Source organism: Lotus japonicus, chromosome 2, assembly GCF_012489685.1.
Source record: "Lotus japonicus ecotype B-129 chromosome 2, LjGifu_v1.2".
NCBI lineage: Eukaryota > Viridiplantae > Streptophyta > Magnoliopsida > Fabales > Fabaceae > Lotus > Lotus japonicus.
This window is the reverse complement of record NC_080042.1, coordinates 30854647-30875440: the sequence shown is the minus strand read 5'-3', so window position 1 is coordinate 30875440 and position 20794 is coordinate 30854647. Positions and strand designations below refer to the sequence as shown.

At 34.8% G+C, this 20794-nt stretch overlaps 1 protein-coding gene and 1 long non-coding RNA gene across 2 annotated transcripts; both read right to left on the bottom strand.

Annotated features, from left to right (window-relative positions):
* Positions 1–1347: 1347 nt before the first annotated feature.
* On the bottom strand, positions 1348–2498 carry LOC130735336 (uncharacterized). The gene is made up of 2 exons (XR_009018399.1): positions 2281–2498; positions 1348–1694 (listed from the first exon to the last, which is right to left on the bottom strand). It is a non-coding gene; the product is annotated as an uncharacterized LOC130735336 (long non-coding RNA).
* Positions 2499–16147: 13649 nt separating this feature from the next.
* LOC130736325 (uncharacterized) lies at positions 16148–16978 on the bottom strand. Its single transcript, XM_057588164.1, has one exon. The coding sequence runs from the start codon at positions 16976–16978 to the stop codon at positions 16148–16150; it is 831 nt and encodes a 276-aa protein (XP_057444147.1).
* Positions 16979–20794: the final 3816 nt, after the last annotated feature.

Here is a 20794-nt window from a genome sequence, read left to right as displayed (position 1 = left end):
TATTTGTAACTTACTACTTCTCTTATTTTTCCCCTAAAAAAATGAGAAGGTCCAAGTTTTCTAAGATTGCGGAAATTTTGTTTAGACGGGTTTAACTTGATTTCATCCTGCTTTATATTGAGTTTAATATGAACAAACTATGAATTTTTTGTAACCAAATAAAAAAACTATGAATTATTTTTTTTTACATATTTATTACTTTCAACTTTATTTACCAACATTAATATAATTATAATTTTTATCAATACTTAATTTTAATTTTATGATAACGAATAGCAAAATCTAATATTAATAAATTACAAATTTTAGGATGGTTAAGTGGGTATGCTTATCTTTGGATGTTTGAGATTTTGGTTTTGTGTATCCTCATTATATATCCTATATTTGAGCTAAGTCTCTCCCTTTTATTATATATAATATATATATATTTGGATTCCAAAAAAATAGAGTACAAATTTTATATTTAAGCACATCTATTATTGAACTTATATGAGTTATGAAATTTTTATAGGAAAAAATTTACATTAAAACTTAGAGAATTCCATAAGACACGCATTATTAATTTAAATTTGTTGAATCATCAATCAAGTAATAATTTATATTAACAATAAACTTTAAAAGTTAAAAGTCATTCAATAAACCAACCCTCCCCTATCCATTTACCTTTGAAATTCCTCAATTAATGTTAATTAGTCTATACTTTTCTACTATTAAACTCATAATTATTTTGAGTTCAAAAAAAACTCATAATTATTTTAAAGTAATTTATTATTATTTAATTCATATGAGTTATGGAATGTCATAGGGTAAACTTGATAATAAATATGATATCACTAAAAAAACATACATAATAAATACCACAAACATGTGATGCAAAAAAAAAAAAAAAATCTCCCCTTGAACTTCCTCCATTAATGTTATTCTATACTAGCTTTCTACTGCGAATCTCAAAATTATTTTAAATAAATTTATTATTATTTATTCCATGTGATTTATGAAAGGTCAAAGAGCAATGGCGGATCCAGGACCCCGGGGTCAGGGGGTTCAAATTTTTCCAATGAACATACTCAACTTCACAATACCAAAAAAATAAACAATTGCAATTTCTAATACAATACCAAATCAATAAATTGGGGATTGAGAAAACAGAAATTGAAAGTGATCATAGTCTAATTGTTATGTTATCAATATCTCATTTTCTCTATGCCCCATCTTGTTACTCGAGCAGCACAAGGCATTACATTATGTAATTGTTGTTCCCCACATCAACAAGAGAATCTCCAAAGACAAGTGGTTCATCTGAAGTTGAAATATTAGACAAGGAAAGAACTATAAAAACTTGAAGCATAAACTCAACCATAACTAGTTTATTCAACTGGATGCCCAATACAAAATATATAGAACAATAATCAATATAATGAAGTTTTCAAGCAGAGTCCTCTGTTTTTGCTTGATAGAAAGTGCACAAGGGAAAAAGAAAAAAGATTACAATTTCAAGTTACACATAAACAACCCTCTTAGAAGCCACACTTCCAAGAGGAAAACTAATCAATCTGCTAATGAACCCACCACTACGGACACCACTACTTCTATGAATCCCAACAAAACTTTTAAGGATACCAACACCATACTCTGACACCTGTGAGACCACCTCCAATCCGCTCCCACAATGCAGCAAGATAATGAAACAAAATCTGAAAAAAGAATGGAACCAGTAGCAAAACAAACGACACATTGATCAGCTCATAACACAACATTCGACCCCAGCAATTATCCCACAAGTCCACCAATACTGCCACCTCAAAATCACAATTAAGAGATGCAAATCAACAGATTTGAATACCATCAAAGCTTTCCTATACATATAAAGCTTTCCTATACAAATCAATTTCCTTCCTCAAAGCAAGGAAATCAATTTCGTTGTACCTCAAAACCAACGACACCAGTATATAATTATATAAAGCTTTCCTATGCTCAAAGCAAACACACAAAATAATCTGCAAAGTCCTATTTCCTATGCTTAAAGCAAGCAAACACGCAGACCTGTATCTCTCACGCAGACCTTGGATTAACAAGCCAATCATAATTTGAAAACTTGAAATTCCTATTTCTTGCATCGTTTGAATGAAATTAGGACATTTGAGGAAATCAATTTAGGGCAATCAAGCTTGAGAAAGGAAAAGAGAAAGAAAGGAAATCAATTTAGGGAAATCAAGCTTGAGAATAGAGAAGAGAAAGGAAATCAATTTAGCCATTTAGGGTTAGGGAAATCAGCCATACCTGTGGTGTGGTGCGGCTGGACTGGTCTGGTGGTGGATAGTGGTGGTGCGGCGGCCGACGTGGTGGTGACCCAAACCTAGGTGAGAGACAGAGTGCAGAGTGCTTGTCCGTGTGAGAGAAATCAGAGTGTGTGAGAGAGAGAGTTTGTCTGACGTGATGAGTGTGTGAGAGAGAGGAGTTGGGGTCTAGGGTGCAAATTTAAATTTTCAGGGGGTCAAAAAAAAATATTATAAAGAGGTAAGTATGAATTTTTTTTTTCTCAGGGGGTTCAACTGAACCCATGTAGGTCCGCCCCTGTCAAAGAGTACACTTAATATTAAATATGTATCACTCAAAACAATTATACATAAATACTAAAATAATATCACAAACATGTGATGCAAAAGAAAAAATCATTTCTATCTCTTTCCCCGTGAACGTCCTCCATCAATGTTAGTTTACAACTTTCAACTTATTTATTATTATTTAGTTTATATAATTTACGGAATACCATAGGATAAATTTAATATTTAATATGATATCACTAAAAAAATTCATAACTACCAAAATAGATATTACAAACATGTGATGCAAAAAAAAAGAAAAAAACTATCGTTATCCCTTTACTTTCTTCATCAATGTTAGTCTTATAAATTTTTACTATTAACCTCAAAATAATTTAAATGGATTTATTATTTAATTTATTTGAGTTATGGAATGTCATGGGATAAAATTAATATAAATATGATATCACTAAACACACATATATAGGGAATTTCATAAGACACATATTATTAGTTTATGTTTGTTAAAATATTAATCAACTAATAATTATATTAATAAAAAACCTTAAAATTTAGAGGTCATTCAATAAAAAAACTCCCCTAACTCTTCCTCTTGATCTTCCTTCATCAATGTCAATCTATGGACTTATACTATTAACTTCAAATTGTTTTACAAAAATTTATTATTATTTATTTCATATGAGTTATGAACCTCAAAAAGACAAACTTAATATTAAATAAGATCTTACAAAAAATACTACTTCTATCTGTAAAGTACAGTAAAATTGTTATATCAAAATCAATATATATTAGAAAAGAAGAACTCTCATCAGGCTGATTTAGTGACGTGTCATTCTCACGTTAATTCTTAGTGACGTGTCATTCTCACGTTAATTCTCATAAAAAAAATTCCACGTGTCATTCTCAGGTTAATTCTCATAAAAAAATACATCTTTAAATTTTAGATTTGATTAGGATTTAGGTTTTTTACTTCTTGATTTTATCTTAATTTATTTTAGAGTATTAATTAATTTTTTATGGTATTTTTATTGAATTTTCTGATTTTTAATTAATTCAGGATTTTATGAGTTTTTATTGTGATTTGCTAGATTTTGATATTGTTTATCTATATTTATTTAGTACCTTTTAAATTTTAGATTTCATTAGGATTTAGGTTGTTTATTTCATGATTTTATATTAATTTATCTTATTATTTATTTTTAGAGTATTAATTAATTTTTATGGTATTTTTATTGAATTTTCGGATTTTTAATTAATTCAGGATTTTATGAGTTTTTATTGTGATTTGTTAGATTTTAATAGTTTTTATCTATCTTTATTTATTACATTTTTAGATTTTAGATTTGATTAGATTTTAGGTTTTTTATTTCTTTATTTTATCTTAATTTATCTTATTATTTTCTATTTATCTTGATATCCAATTAACTAAAAAAGATTCCAAGCATTACATATAATACATATTTCGTATTTTCTATGTTTTTGTTGTATATTATATAAAAGACATCACATATAATACATATTTCGTATTTTATATGTTTTTGTTGTATATTAAAAAAAAGTTCAATATCTATTTGATTTTGAAAATAAAAACATGATTTTAAAATACTGAAATTTCTATATCTTTTTTGAAATTTCGATTATGTATTTTTTGAATTTTTTTATATTGTTATAAAAATTATAGGGAATATTAATTTTAAAAATTTAATTATTTTTGAATTAAAATTTGAATTACTTAAAATATATACAAAATAAAATAAAAAATTGAAAAATTAAAAATACTGATGTTGTAAATTAAAAAACAAATCAATATATATTTGATTTAGAAAATAAAAAAATGATTTTGAAAAAATCAAAATAAAACTAATAATGATGGTTTAAATAAAAAATCAATATTTATTTAATTTGTAATTATTTATTTGCTTATCATACCCATTTGAAAACCAATCTTATACAATATTTATTAATTTTTAATGGATTATAATCTCAGCACTACATATTTTATTTTTATACTGTAGATAATGAGAATATGTATTATTATTTGAAATTCAGGATGATTTGAATATATTGTAGATACTATATAAAAAATTATAGTATCTATTTAAATAGATATTTAAATAGAGATAATATCTATTTAAATAGAGATAGGTTTAGATAGATTTAGTTTCTTTTTATCTCTTTGTTAGATTATTAATAAACTAAATCTTAACAGATATTCAACAGAGTCCTTCTATGTCTTTGGCTTCTCTGCATTTTTAGGACTTTTGGGTTAAATTACATTTGTGATTTATTCTCATTTATTTGTAGGTTGAAGAAAGTATTCGTAATGACGTGGTTAATCCCATGGTAGAGCGGTGTGATTACCTTTGAGACTCACGATATTGCTCAGGTTGGTGCTGTGATCTATGATGAAAAAACTTATGTATGGATTCTCCTATTTCTGAATTAATTAATATGATATATATTGAGTTTCTTTTTTATATCAGATGTTGTGCCATGTCCTTTTAATTGCTTAAGGGGTGGTTTTTCTCTTTTCAACATATTACTCTCTATCCTTTTTTTTTCACCATTGGTTTTGGTTTCCAATTTCACTCATACCATTGATGCTTGCAAATAGCTTCCCACACATAGTTTGTTTCTTCCAAAATTGAAATAGAACAATGAATGTTGTGAGAAAGGATATTCCATGACATTAAAGTGGTTCCATTCTTTGAAAGATGCAACTTTTGATTTGTGTCGTGCGTTAATAATTTTGAGGTAATTAAAGTAATCTTCAAAGATTTTGCTATAATTTGATCTTTAGGGGTGTCAGAATTGGAGGTGGAAAGTGTGCTAGAATTGGTACAAATCAGATCTTGAAATTGGATAACAACTAGAGTGCAGGGATTTCATTCATCATTTTTTGAGTGGGTTTTGAAATCCTATTCAATGTCTGAAATCTCCTTAATTGGTGAGTTGGGATTGGGGCAATGGATATTTTTAACTGTGAGGGTCTTCGTGTGGCCTGAATGGGTCAGTTTAATTCGTTTTGGGTCTTCTAAAGGTTGGGTACTGCAATGCAATCATTTCTTTGGTGCTTGATAACTGTTCTCGAATAAAATTCTAGGGTGGAGCAAAGAAGCTCAAGAGTATTATTGTGGTAATAGAGAGCCTGTATTATATATCATAAGCTTCCCCTTATATAGATGGTGAACCCACAACCCTAGTAATAAATGCATTGAATGAGTTGACTAGGTTACATGATTTATGGAGGAAATCAAGGGGAATTATAATAACTACTTTGACTATTCTTGGGGAGAAAAGGGAGATGAATCTGGACTCCACTTCATGCTTGGTTGTCTACCTCTTGGGCTTCCTTGCTTGGTTCTTGGGTCGTTCTGCTTGGAAGCACGCTTGGCCCAATCCAAGTCCATGACGGTACACAGCCCCCCAAGGCTTGTGGCTAGGAACTAGGCACAAAAGCCTTTAGAATTGGGCACGTGTTGCTTTAAGTCGGCTGTCTTAATGAACTAGTCGTTTTTTCCTCTTTAAAGTTATTTGCATCGTATCCTACTTGACACTTGGCACGGGGCCAAGCGGTGAAACTCGACGCGCGACACGGGGTCGGCGGAGTTTGAAACAAACTTGGTATTGGGCCAGGCGAAGAAGCTCAATGCGCGACACAGGGTTGGCGGAGGTTGAAACGCACTTGGCATGGGGCCAGGCGAAGAAGCTCAATGCGCAACACAGGGTCGGCGGAGGTTGAAACGCACTTGGCATGGGGCCAGGCGAAGAAGCTCAATGCGCGACACAGGGTCGGCGGAGATTTAACGCACCTGGTGGAGGACCAAGTGGTGTGGCTCGACGCGCAACCGGAGTTGGCGGAAGTTTAACCGCACGACACGGGGTCGGGTGGAGATTAAACGCACTCAACACGGGGTCAAGTGGTGAGACTCGACGCGCAACGCGAGGTTGGGCGGAGATTAAATGCACTCGACACGGGGTCTAGTGGTGATTGAACGCACTCGACACGAGGTCAAGTGGTGAGGCTCGACGCGCAACGCGGGGTTGGGCGGAGATTAAACGCACTCAACACGGGGTCAAGTGGTGAGGCTCGACGCGCAACACGAGATTGGGCGGAGATTGAACGCACTCGACACGGGGTTAAGTGGTGAGGGTCGACGCGCAACACAGGGTTGGGCGGAGATTAAACGCACTTGACACGGGGTCAAGTGGTGAGATGTCCGACAGAGAGATGTGAGCTAGCTCGACAATCTTTGTTTGACGCCACACTTTTCCGGGGTGTAGATCGCCTTGACTTATTTTGGTTGGTTAGATCTTTACGGAAGAGGATCAGCATCCCGACCGGTTTGCAGAACGTCTTTGTGCCTTACTCAGTCTCTTGGTTGATTGATTGGATAATAGAAACATATTTGGTACGGTGATAAAAGTTTTTTGGCAAAATAAATATGCAACCTCCTCAAATGTGTCTTAATCTTCATCAGTACCATTTCCAAAATATAAGCTCCAGGTTAGTCTCATCACAAGCCAAGAATAACTTGTTGATGTTTAAGGTTCATGCGTGAAGCCGTCATATAGAGATCCTTCTCAAGCTGTTGGATCAATATCTCAAGCATGCCATACGTTGTAATATCCAAAACATTTATCAGTATGCTAAAAATGTCCTAATGAGGAGAAAATTTGCATTCTAATTAAATCTTACGCACAGCAAAACCTAACGAAAATGTTAAACTTTGTTTAAAATACACACACTGCGATAAATAGTGTTAATGGCGAATAATTAATAGTAGCTATAAATGATTCTCCACAAATTATTATTGCAATGGATGGATTCAATCACTAAAATAAAGGGGAGAAATAGGAAAAATATTAAAAGCTAATCATTATGTACTTATTTTTTTGAAACGCATTATGTACTTCAATGTGTGATAATAATAATTTGAAAGGAATATCAAAAGTTAAGACCGTTTAATATGTGAAACCGCTGAATGGGTAGCAATCATAATAATACCAATTAGTAATAGTAACAAAATAAATTTTCAAAATACTATTGTAACCGTTGAATGAGTGGCAATCAACTTTAATTCACTTTAATTGTCTTGAATGAGAGTTTTACAATATTAGTGTGGCTGAACTCAAAGCAACAAATCATGGATAAAATGATACCCTCAAATGGAATATTTTAGTGAGATATATTTACGGTCTTCTCTGTCAATAAAGGAATAATAATAAACCAGGGCAAATGTCATTCTTAATTAAAGATAAAGAACCTGTTTTTGCTGACACCAAATAATTCCTCAACAGGGCAACAAATTGAAATCGTCCCTAAGCATGGGTGAATGTGATCAAGGAGAGATAAAAAATGTGTTGGCCAACCAATCATTTTTCCAGCAGTGGTTTTCCATGGAGGTCTTCCCCCACGCTACTTATGCTTCCCCAGCCGCTCACAGATGTGCGGTCGAACAACATCTTCCTCCCAACGTCCATGCCAATCTGTCCCTCTTCTTTATCCAGGACAGAATAAAAACCAGAAGAAGTTAAATAAAATTATTCATCTAGTTATTTAAGTAACAATAATAAAGAGGGATGAAGCAAGCAGCAAAACAAAAAAAATCAAGTCAAGAGTGAATTCATGAGGAAAACGAAAAAACCCAGCATAGAAACATGATCAGGAAGGGGTGCGGCGTGCAGATGCTTGGAGGTGGTATGTCGATGTCAAGATGACTTGGGGCCAGGGAAAGTTTTATTAGCCCCACGGTGGGTGCCAGTGTTCTCGAATAAAATTCTAGGGTGGAGCAAAGAAGCTCAAGAGTATTATTGTGGTAATAGAGAGCCTGTATTATATATCATAAGCTTCCCCTTATATAGATGGTGAACCCACAACCCTAGTAATAAATGCATTGAATGAGTTGACTAGGTTACATGATTTATGGAGGAAATCAAGGGGAATTATAATAACTACTTTGACTATTCTTGGGGAGAAAAGGGGGATGGATGTGGACTCCACTTCATGCTTGGTTGTCTACCTCTTGGGCTTCCTTGCTTGGTTCTTGGGTCGTTCTGCTTGGAAGCACGCTTGGCCCAATCCAAGTCCATGACGGTACAATAACCCACTCAAATTTCCCTTTCTTTGTTTCTATCTATGACATGATATATAATTCCTGCTGCATTATTACCTTTATATTCAGTTCTGAACCGTGCAAAATTTGGGTTAGCACCCCTTACTTTAAATGCAATGAATGACTTATAAAAAAACACTTAACTATTTTTTTGTGAATTTAATTCAAGTTCAATGCACAATGATGATAGCATTATACTGTGTTGCTCCTTTTCACAGGATTTTCATATTTTGGGCCTTTGCATATTTGTTTTTTGGTTCAAAAGATTAGTTGTTTTTTAGTCAAAGCCATGAGTGTAGTTATTAGGCATGTCTCTCAAAATCTGTTGTATGACCTCTTATGAGGTCTATATCGTTGTCATGCTTTAGGGGATAGTTAAGTTACAAGGTTTGATTGTTTTTCCATTTTAAGTCCACAAGGCTTTAAAGATTCTATTTTAATTTCTCCTTGAATTTTGTTCTTTTTGCAGGCTAATTCATGAATCATACATTTTCAAAGGTTGCCTTTTATATGTCACTTCTTATTATTTTTTATTTTAATAATAGCTTTGTATGATAGTTCTTTTGTAAGAGCATCATATCAGATATCTTTATATATGCATTTGGCTTTAATTTTGAGATCACGCCTATGTCTTTGTCAATTTCTAGCTTTGAAGATGAGCAATAGTTTCAAGACTCCTTTAAGTAGAGAAAATTGGCTTAACACTATAAGTTTCTCTTTATTTTTGTAATTTTTTTTGGCATCTTCATCAAATCATCCTGAATTTCTTATAATTGCTTTTCTTTTATTTGTTAGGATGTAAATGATTGAGAACATAAAATCGGACATTCCTTTTTCATCTGTTGCATGTTCGACTGCTGGTGTATATTTTTTCCCCTACTCTGTTGCATGTTTTACTACCGTTGTATATTTGGTGATAAAACGGTGGGATAAATTTCCATTATTGATAAATTTTGGATGTTTTGTGATAATTTGTCTTTGGTTCTTCAGGGGTTGAAGATGATGCCCTGATTGCAAGACTCAAAAGGTGGTTGTTAAGAAATATTGGATTGGACAAAGGTTTTGGAGAGAGTGCTAAAGTAATATATATTGTCTGGTTGAGCTTCTCTCTGTGATCTCAAGCTACAGGGGGAGGATAAAAGGTCTAAAGAGAAAGGAAAGCCCACACATAAGGATAATAGAGAAGAGGTTCATTTTAAGTTTCCATATTCCTTTTTTTTTTAATTGCGGTGAATCATTTTTGTGTTTTTGTGAGTGAAATTGATTTGTAATTAGTCTGAAGTTATTTTCTTGATCTTCTAGAGTAATTCTAATCAGGTTCCCTCAGCTATTAACTGGTATTTTACAGTCTCAGCTGTTTTTTTGCAAAAAATATATTACCAATTAAAAATAAACACACAATTTCATATTTTCGATTTTAATATTCACCATACATTCACACATTACAGTCTTAGCTGTTAATTGATATTCTACAGCTTCTAATTCTATATATCGATAATTGAGTTTATTGAAATTGCGAGAATTTATGGATAAATTTACCCTCACTGATGTGCTATATACAAAGGTAACACTATTTTACTCGGTGTAATCTTTTGCTAATATAAAATGAGGGGCCCATTTGAGTGGTTGATAAATGGAGAGAGTGACTACTTGTGTTTAGTTTGTGATTTTCACTTTAGAATTCATATATTTAATTTTTGTACAAAGAGTTGTTAATTTGTTTATATTGATAGCATATGTTCTGGGAATTCATAATCATGAAGTGGAGACACACGCATTTGATGTAGTTTGAGGAATTCATCGTTCAAATAAATAATACTCGATCTGACTTGGGATTCATTGCTGCAGAATGTATTGATTTTTGGCATTTAAAATTTATTTTTTTGAGACACATTGGAGTAAACTAATAAACAAACATATCTACTAATCCAATTTGATTCTCTGTTTTGATGTTTTGTTTCTTAAGCTCTCGACCTTTAAACATTGAATACTATCTGATTCTCATCTTTTGTTTGTACGATACACAAGGATGGCTATCTGATTTTTAGCCGCTCCTAAAAAAAATTAGAACAAAATTTGTTGTGGTGATGCTGAAAACTTAAATTGTTTGCCAATACTATCTAGCATAATTGCATTTGCTTCTCCAATTTATCTCAGATTTCATTTTTTTTACCATGAAAAGATAACTACTGCAGTAGCGAAATTAATGTTCACAACTTGGGGTCTGAGCAAGAATATTTCTATTCTCTGTTGCTTAGAATATCTCTTCTTTTGAACCAAAAAAGAAGAATGTCTCTTCTTTTTGTAAATTTAAATAATAATTAATATATTTTGGCCCACTTTTATTAGTAATTCAGACTCTTTTATTTCATATGTTGTTTAATATATTTTTAATAATCAACATATTAATAGAGGTATCAAAACATATTCCCCGTGCAAAGCGCGGGTAAAAAAACACTAGTAATAAATCTAAAGCATCAATTAGATAAACAAAGACAAATAGCACAAATAAAAAAAAACAAATACACTCATAAAAAACCGTACGACAAAAAAAAACAAATACAATCAAAAACATAAATTAACACATCGAAAAAATACACTTAACTATCACAGTTTTTTTTCTTCTCTTTTTTCATACGAATAAATAATTTAAGAAAGCCATAAAAAAACACAATACAAAATAAAAAAGTATACCCGTGCGTTGCACGGGTAAAAAGTACTAGTTAAAGTTATAAATGTCATATTCATATTTTATTATTTGATATTTTTTCCGTTTCTTTTTATAAAAATCATATCATTATTTCACGTTCTTTAAGAAATGTAGTTAAAATAACTGTTAGGATTAAATTTGTTTTGAATTTATATCAACGTTTCAAAATAACTCTACATATCTTAATTTTTTTTTTAATTTTATATTTATCATTAATAGTTGCATAGTGTAAACTGGAATGAATGAGGATATTATATATTGTCAAAAAATAATTAATGCACCATAAAAGTTGCTTATAAGTTAAAGCCAATGACTGGATGTAGTCCAATAGTTGCATAGTGAAAAGAGAATGCTTATAACTTAAGTGAAATCTTTGTATAGCCAAGGACTGGATGTAGCCCTATCGTTTTGGGGGTGAACCAGGATAAAATGCTTGTGCCTCTTGTTTCCTTCCCTATGCTCACTCATCCGCTGCACCAAACGATGTCAACGCAAGTCACAAAACTCTCAATCATTTGGAAATCCAAAGTTTAGGATGACACAATTCAAACCCCCGCTTTCTTGTACTATTTATGAATATCTCAATTGGTATCAGAGCATGGTCTCTGAAAACTAACACCCTAACATGTGTAGAGCAAAGATGCATGGGGGAGCATCTGAAAGTCGTACTCCAAGGATGATGTTTAGAATCAAGTCAAGGAAGGGCCTGACATAACAATATGATTCAAGGGAGACGTCATCAACAAATATCAAAGGGCTCACAGCCAGAAAAGCTATCAGAGTGATACTAAAGAAGAAGCAATGTTGCTCAATCTTCAGTTACAACTGAAGAATTGGTTGAAAATGATGAAGATGCTCTAGAGGATGCTGATGATGAAGCACCACTTGATGCTGAAGATGCACCATTAGAATTGGACCCTACAGCTCAGCTTGCTCAAGCTTCAGAAGAGCACAAAGCCCATGTTGGAGAGAAGCTCTCAACCATCAAGGATGTGATGTTTAAGATCGTGGACTAGATCAAACAGACAGCTTGTTATCTCTACAAGATGGTGATGCTGAACAAAACCATCTTCACTACTTGCTTGGGTATGAATGCTAAAGATAACCAGAGAAAGCCCGATTTGAAGCTAGACAAAGGAATATCCTTGGTTATACTCTCCTCTATCAAAGACAGTTAAGGCATGAAGCTCAAGAACACTCCTCGTGGAAAGAATCTTGTGCTGATAAGTCTTTTAATCAAACCTCCAAATAGAGCCTCTAGAATTTTTGGGAGAAATATTTCTTCAGTCTTTGAACTCAAGCTTCAACGTCTAATGATCTCCCAACGTCTAATCAAGCATCTTCATTTAGTCTAGAGAAACTGCTCAATGCCACATCTTCTGAAAAGAGTCCTTGTAGGCATTTGAAAAGGATGTAAGGACCAAGTTTTCCTTGAGAAAAGAAGTCAAGTGAGATGTCACTCCAGAAGTCCAAATCAATATCAACAGACGATCACTAGTACCAAGTGGAGTCTTAGAAACGAACGGATGCAAAGCAGAAATGAATTGACTATTTTGAGACATTTGCCTCATTAGCTAGTATGGAGATCATTCACATCCATTTGGAAATGACATACCAACACTCAATCAAGCTCTACTAGAAGAATGTCAAGAACAGAGCTGACCATGCTGAAGATGAAGCTGAACGAAGGACCACAAGTCAAGGATATCTATTTCTTGAATGATGTCTCTAGTCCTATGCTTGTAGATGACATGTTTATGGAAAATGACAAAGTATCTTCTTTGTCCTACCACCAGCTTTGGAGTGTGCTGCACTCAAAAGCCTTAGATCAAGGATCAATAAGAAGATCTTAAAATCCAAGATTACATCATGCCAATGTTATATGAAAACACAAAAGACCTTGTTGATGCTTCACTAGAAAAGTATTGGTATGTTTTATGCTCCTTGAAATATGTGTTCCTATGCACTAATCAAGCACTGCAGGAACGGTCCATGGGAGATCGTCAAAGCTCAACCTGTAACAGTTGATGAAGTATCGTCTAGAACCTTCAATGCTCTATCTGCTCTAGAACTTCTACATTCTGATCGTCTGACATTGTCAAGTTCAAACGCCAGTGATGTCATCTTCCACCTCTTCACATGGCGTAGTAGTTTGAAAGAAAGCAAAGGTCACTTCAAATTAATACTGGAGAACTTCTCTATGACGTGTGTGATAATTTCCATTGATTTTGCCTCAAATCTCACACCTCATGATTAACTTGAAAAACTCGAGTCAGTAGTTGACACCTCTGCTTCTCTACCGCCTAATCCTCTTCAACCTAAGAATTTTCTGACATACCACTCAATCGCCAAAAGATCTCATATCCTCTCAAAATTCTACACACTCTTTCTCTTTGCAAACCTTCCTAAAAATGACAAGAAAGATAAGAACTGAACCAGGGAGGACTGAAGAAGATATGGTGATCATCATTGCTCGTTTTGAGCGCATTGCTTCTCAAAGACGTGCTCAAATTGATGACATTGGGGCAACACTTGCTCGGAGACTGGGAGACGTTCCAATCATCTCGCCTCGTTACCTTGACCTGGGGCTCTAAATCCATGTCAAATTACCGAGAATTGAAGACTTGTTTCATCAAGACTGGGAACCCATCTACACTATCTCAAAGAGGGAAGTTTATGTTCCTCTGGTGAAGGAATTCTACAACTATGCAAGATTGGAGAAAAACAGAACCATCATCACCAGAGAGAACAACGCCATTACGACCTTCACTGTTGAAGATATTGCTACTACTCTGAATGTTAAATCTCAAGTTTGGTGAAAGATACATAAGAGGATGGAAGTCCAAGTCCACTGACTCTGATAGCATCTGGAAAGAGTCAGGAGAACAAACTGTTCGTTGTCGATTCAAGCAACTTGCTGGGAAATCTGGAATTCACTCACACTGTAATTAGCAAGGTCATCTTGCCAATGGAAAGCGCAGAACCATGTGAACAAGCATGTAAGGTTTGCTTTGTACCAAATCTTGAAGAGGACCTAGGTAAATCTGACTTACTCATCTGAGATTATCTTATCCATTTTCTTAGAAAACCCCAAGAACTTATGACATTTGGATCTCTCATCACGACATTGATCAAGAAGAAAGGATTTCTAATTTATTATATAGAGACTTTTGGTCGTCTTAATGATGATATAGTCTTCCCCACACCCATCAAGCTCTCAGATGTTCAGAAAATGAAGATCACCTTCGACGATTCCGTCAATCCTGAAAATTTTCAAACAAAGAAAAAGAGGAAGATGATTGAAGACAGAGGTAAAGGAAAAGAGAAGGAAGCTGACTTCCCCAGACCGCCCAAAGTCAGACGTCTGATCTCACCGGCTGGCAAGATCATAAAAGTTCTTGATCAGGTAACTCAACAACCTATTATGCCCGCACTCAAGATTACTTATGGGTAGCCCCATTGTTCAAGCCTCAAGCTATCCCTAGAAAGACCAGATCTCGTAGAACTTCATCCACAACCATGTCAATCCAACCACCTACAAAGCTGCATGTACGAGAAGAACCACCCTCAAGATTGAAACAAAAGGAAGTTCAATCGTCTTCAGCAAACCAATCTGTTGTCTCATGACATGCCAAAAGAAGGATTTTTGGAGAATATGATGATGAAGATGATGATGATATTGTCTAACCATATCTAGACACTGCTCTCAGAGTCTCGAGAAAGGTACTGCCTATGAACTCAAGAACTCCTTTGTTCAACACATCATCTGCATGTCAAAGCAATTTGAGTACAAATTTGGTCATACATTCATCATCATCACTTTCCGAAGTACCACAATCTCCAAATCGGCACCCTCGATCCCTAAATCCCTCTAACCCCCAAAATTATCCAAATTAAAATCCTAATCTACCAAATTCGCATGCCTAAGGTTCGATTGAGCATTCAATTGACAACAACAACAACATAAGGTTCAATTGAAAAATTACCTCTAGGGTTCAATTGAGTTTTCAATTGACAAAAATGATGAAGAAGGGAGGTGATGGGGTCACACCAAGTCGAAGAACGCAAAGAGGGCTTGAGGTTTGCTCCAGAACTTCAAGGATTGCAAAGGGTTTGAGTTTTGAGTGCTTTGGAACTTTGGGTTGTGAAAGGGAAGAAATGAAAGTGAGAAAGGTTGGTTGGGGTGTTCTGTTTAAAACACAAGCAGTTCGAAAAGTTAGTTTCCTAATTACTTAGGAAAGTTGAGAATCAGGGCATTTCCGTATTTCCTCACTTTAAAGTGGGTTGACAAATCTAATGGGAAGGATTCCGAATCCAATTCCCTCCGACCAAAACACCCACATTTTTCCGGTTTTCCATAGAGTGGTACATTTTTTAACTTGTGGCCATTCTATTAAACACCCCAAATTTGCAATGGTTTATGAACGACAATATATTTTGTGGCAGTAGCGGGTCAATGGTATTTGGGTCCCGTTTGAAAAAACAACTTAATTAAGCGCTTATGGTCATAAACACTTATGACATAAGCACCTTATTCATAAGCTATTTTAAAAAGTTCATTGAAATGAATTGAAAATAAGTTATATATAAGTATAAGCTCTTTTTCATAATCTATCCTTAATAGCTAATGAAGATAAACTCAAAACAGCTTATGGTAGGTCATAAGCTGTTTGCATAAGTTCTCTCAAACACTAACATAAAAGCTTATGCTATTAGATTTTTTGCTACATCGGAAAATTAACAACGAAACGAAAAAACTAAGGAAGAGCCAAACGATCCCTCAAGACAAGGATCTCTAAGTCCGACGGCGCGGTATCTAGGATACACAGCGCCATGGATGAAGTGAATGCCCCTCTCCTGGCTAGCCAATCCGCCGGTTGATTGCAGTTCCGACTAATATCAGAAATAGATACCTTCCACTGTCTACTGATAAGCTCTCGGATGTCGCTAAGAATGGGGAAGAATCTGTGGTTGTCTTCATCCTCCAGCATCCGAATCAATTCGTGGCAATCCACACTGCAATATACCTCCCTGAATCCGCGATCCCACACTAGCTGCAAGCCAAGTTTCAACGCCCTTGCTTCCGATAGCAGAACACTGCCACCTGCAAGATAATTGTGGAAACCGCAGACCCACTGCCCTTGATGATCACGAACTAGTCCACCAGAACCCATAAACCTGCCAGCGTGATTAAAGCTTCCGTCGACACAGAGGCTAATCGATCCTTCCGGTGGTGACAGCCACTTTCTCAGCATCCAATTTCCATCATCATCATTCATCCCCTTCTTGATTTCATCGTGATCCTGGCACACCCGACGCCAAGCCTCGCCGCTGGACCACGAAGCCTCTTCAAAAATCATATTGTTCCGCCACTTCCAACAACCCCACAGACAAGCCACAAACTGAGTTCCATGCCTTCCTTGTATTTGACGCTTAACCCAAGACCCACATCCATGCTGCAGAAATCCTGGCCAAGACAAGGCTCCAGCGCGCATCCAAATCTCTCTTGAATGAGGGCAGTCCCTCAGGCAGTGGATTGCGTCTTCATCTGATGCAGAGCAACGAGAACAGCTAGGGGTCGCTGCCATATTACAGTTAAAGCGATACCGATTCGTTTGTATTGAATTATGCAGCGCCAACCATATGAAAATTCGCACCTTCTCAGGGATCTTTAAGCGCCAGAGCCAATGCCAATCCTCTTGCTGATCGTCCTGCTGGAATTGATCCACGAGCCAAGTGTATCCATCCTTGACAGAGTAGCACCCACTGTCGCTGCTTCCCCACACTCACATGTCCTGGCGATTCATAACCAGATGGGGATCTATGCGCTGCAGCTGAGGAAGCAAATCCGCTGGTAGTGCTGTATACAACTTCTCTAAATTCCATCGACCATCGCTGATTATATCTCGTAGTGTCAAGTTTACATCGTGGATATCTACGTAAGGAATTTGGTTCGCCACGCTCCCCATTCCGCTCCAGTTTTCATACCACAGAGATGTAGACCCCTCCCCCAATCTGAATTGGAACCCTAAATTGAGATGATCACGGGCTTTGAGTATCCCTTTCCACACAGGCGAATCTGATCTCTTAGGTTGAACCTGCAAAACAGAGTTAGAACTTAAATATTTGTGTTTCATGGCCTGTACACATAGCTTCTGAGGCTTATGAATAAGGCTCCAGATTGCTTTTCCAAGTAATGCCGTGTTTGCTAGGTTTGTGTCTTGAAGCGCCAGCCCACCATGTTCCTTGGATTTCAACATTTTCTCTCAGCTAACAAGGTGCCATCCCCTCCTTCCCTCGTTGCCCGCCCATATAAAGGACCGCATCATTTGATTAATAAGGTTAGTAACATTACGAGGGAGATAAAAGACCTGCATTGTGTATGTCGGGATGGCCGCAATTACCGATTTTGCCAAACAAATCCTCCCTGCTAGGTTAAGCATACTCCTCCTCCAAGTACCCAGCTTACGTTGAATATTCTCAAGAAGAAAATCAAAATCTTTGCTCCTCATGCACCCCCCTTTGAGTGGAAACCCCAAGTATTTCCCCAAGTCCCTCACAAAAGGGATAGGAGCAATTCTAGAGATCTCTGTCCTCACTTCTATACTGACGCCCTTTGAAATTATGGCTTTGGACTTTTTCATGTTAATCTTGAGACCTGAACTGTCACAAAATGCTTTCATGGTAGCCGCCAGTAGATTAAATTGGGCTGTCGTTGCTTTGCAGAAAAGCAGCACATCATCTGCAAATAAAATGTGAGATATTGGAGGACCTCCCCTTGAAATCCTCACCGGCTTCCAATCACCAGCATCCACCAGGTTCTGAATACAAACTGAAAGGCGCTCCATAAGCTCAAATAAACTATTTCAAACGGGGTCAATTCAAAGATAATTAGCGATTTCTTTTCTTTGCATTTTCTAATGTAGAAAACAACGCATAAGATTAAAGGGTCTAAACAATTACTTGACCGACCTGGGTGAACAAGTAGACAGTAGTCAAAGGACATGGGTCAAAGGACCACTTGTATATGTCAATCTTTCTCGCGGCTCGAATGCTCTCCTTAATTTTCTATTTTCTTCTGTTTTCTTTTCAATTAATTGCGTCTTTGCCCTTTGGAACTTTACTTTTTTTTTAATGGAACTTTACTTGAATCCAAAAGAGAGTTATGATCTTATGATGAGTAATGATTAGTTAACAAATCAAATTTACTTCCACCTTATGAGATAAAGTAAAAATCAGAGAGAAATGCAGAGAGATAAAGAAGAAAAATGTGTGAAAATAAGATGAAAGAGAAAGTGAAAAGTTTATGTATTATTACTCATTTATGATGAAACAAAATTTCGCTGAAATATAAAAACAAAATAGATATTGTAAGCTAATTTTCCGCTTATAAAAAAATGTTATAACCTTTTTAGAGAAACTCTTTAAACAAAAATATGTGAATTTGCATATGATTTTTTTTTTTTTTACATTTTTAAAGCAAATTTATTTTCGAAACATCATTTTTAAAGCAAATTGCATAATGATTATACTCCTTCCCACCGTTAACGTTCTAAAATATAAATTTCCTTAACTTTTATGCTATGTTTTAAATTCTCTAATTGTTTTACCAACCTAACACATTTTCTCACTTTCTTCCTACTATAATCTTATTAAATATTATATTTACTTACCACATTTAATTTTCACCTATCACAACTCTCACAATGCTCTTAACTAATAATCACATTATCTCTTAGTAATATAACTCAAATTTAAATAGAGATAGTTAAATAAAAATATTTATCAAATAATGAGTTCTTATTAATACTTGTGCAACTTATATTAGAATGGAGAGAGTATAATTTTTAGAGAATGATAATTTCAAAATGATTAGTTTTCGGTTTTTTTTCTTTTCAAATTAGCTCATAAAAGAAATTAATAGAATATACTTCAAAGTCAACATTAATTAAGTTGTAGTATTAACTAAGCAATAAATAGAAGTTATTTAAAAATCTTGCACTCTTACACTATTTATTAACCTCGATCCTATTTTTTTTTAGTAAGTAGGAAAATTTCCTCGATCCTATTTTAATCTAATTAACGATAATTAATTAAGTTAATGAACTAGATTAATAATTTACTTTTGAAGAATCGAAGGGATTTACTAGTCTCATGGTTATGTGGAAGGACCCTTGAGTCTATGCGTGTTGGGTTAGTGTGATTTGATTCCAGAATAGCTTTTACTTATGACTTATGATGTAATTGCTTTGCTGTGTTGGCTCTTTATCATGTATTTTTTCTGGAAATATTTTATATACTATGAGTTCGAGTGTCCTTTGTCCTCCCTTTTAATAAAGTTTTTGCCTATAAAACAATTATACATTTGTTTGAAATCTATCATTCATAATTTTGAGTTGTATATGACATTAAATAAGTTTACCTAATATTTTAGATTTGTAACCTAAGATTTACCTTTTGATCAAATCATGCTTAGATGATCAATAATATTTAGAGATGTGTCTTAAGAAATTTAAATTACGTCTAATGTCAAAATATTATTGGACAATCTAACACACTAGTGTTATGAATATTTGGATGCCCATTAGAGTTAGGAGTCCATGGGCCATACCCATATGTATACTTGTTCAACACTTCAAACCTAATAATATAAATACAAGGGAGTCTGCAGCTAGCAGAGCATCCTCATCACACTATTTCTTTATCTCTTGTTCCTCTATTCTCCTCTCTTATTTACTTGCTTAGTCTTTATTCATAACACGTTATCAGCACGATAGTTCTCCACAGAATTCCTAAGTTCTTCCACTTCTCTTTCAAGCGATCGTCTCTCTAGAATTCCTAAATTCTTCCACTTCTCATTCAAGCGAGTAAGTACCACATCCATGTGGAAGGTTATAATTTTACAATTTTTCTTCTTCTTCTTTCTTCTCATTCTTCTTCGAATCATTTATCTATGAGTCCAGAAGTACCATAGTAATAAGCATAAATCCTGAAGATTCATCGCCTTACAGTCCATAAGCACTGTAATTGAATTATTTTGCATGAATCAGGAAGATTCATAGCCTTACAGTCCAGAAGCACTGTAATTGAATTATTTTGCATGAATCAGGCTTGCTTACAGTCCGAAAGCAATGTAGTTGAATTATTTTCAAAGAATCATGAAGATTCATAGCCTACAATCCAGAAGCATTGTAGTTGTTGAATTATTTTGAATGAATCATAAAGATTCATAGCCTACGTGTTCAGAAGTACCGTAGTTAATTTTTTTACACTATGAATCCTGAAGATTCATAACCTACGAGCCCAGAAGTACCGTAGTTGATTTTTACAATACGAATCATGTAGATTCGTAGCCTACGAGTCTGGAAGTGCCGTAGTAGAATTTTTAAAATACGAATCCATAA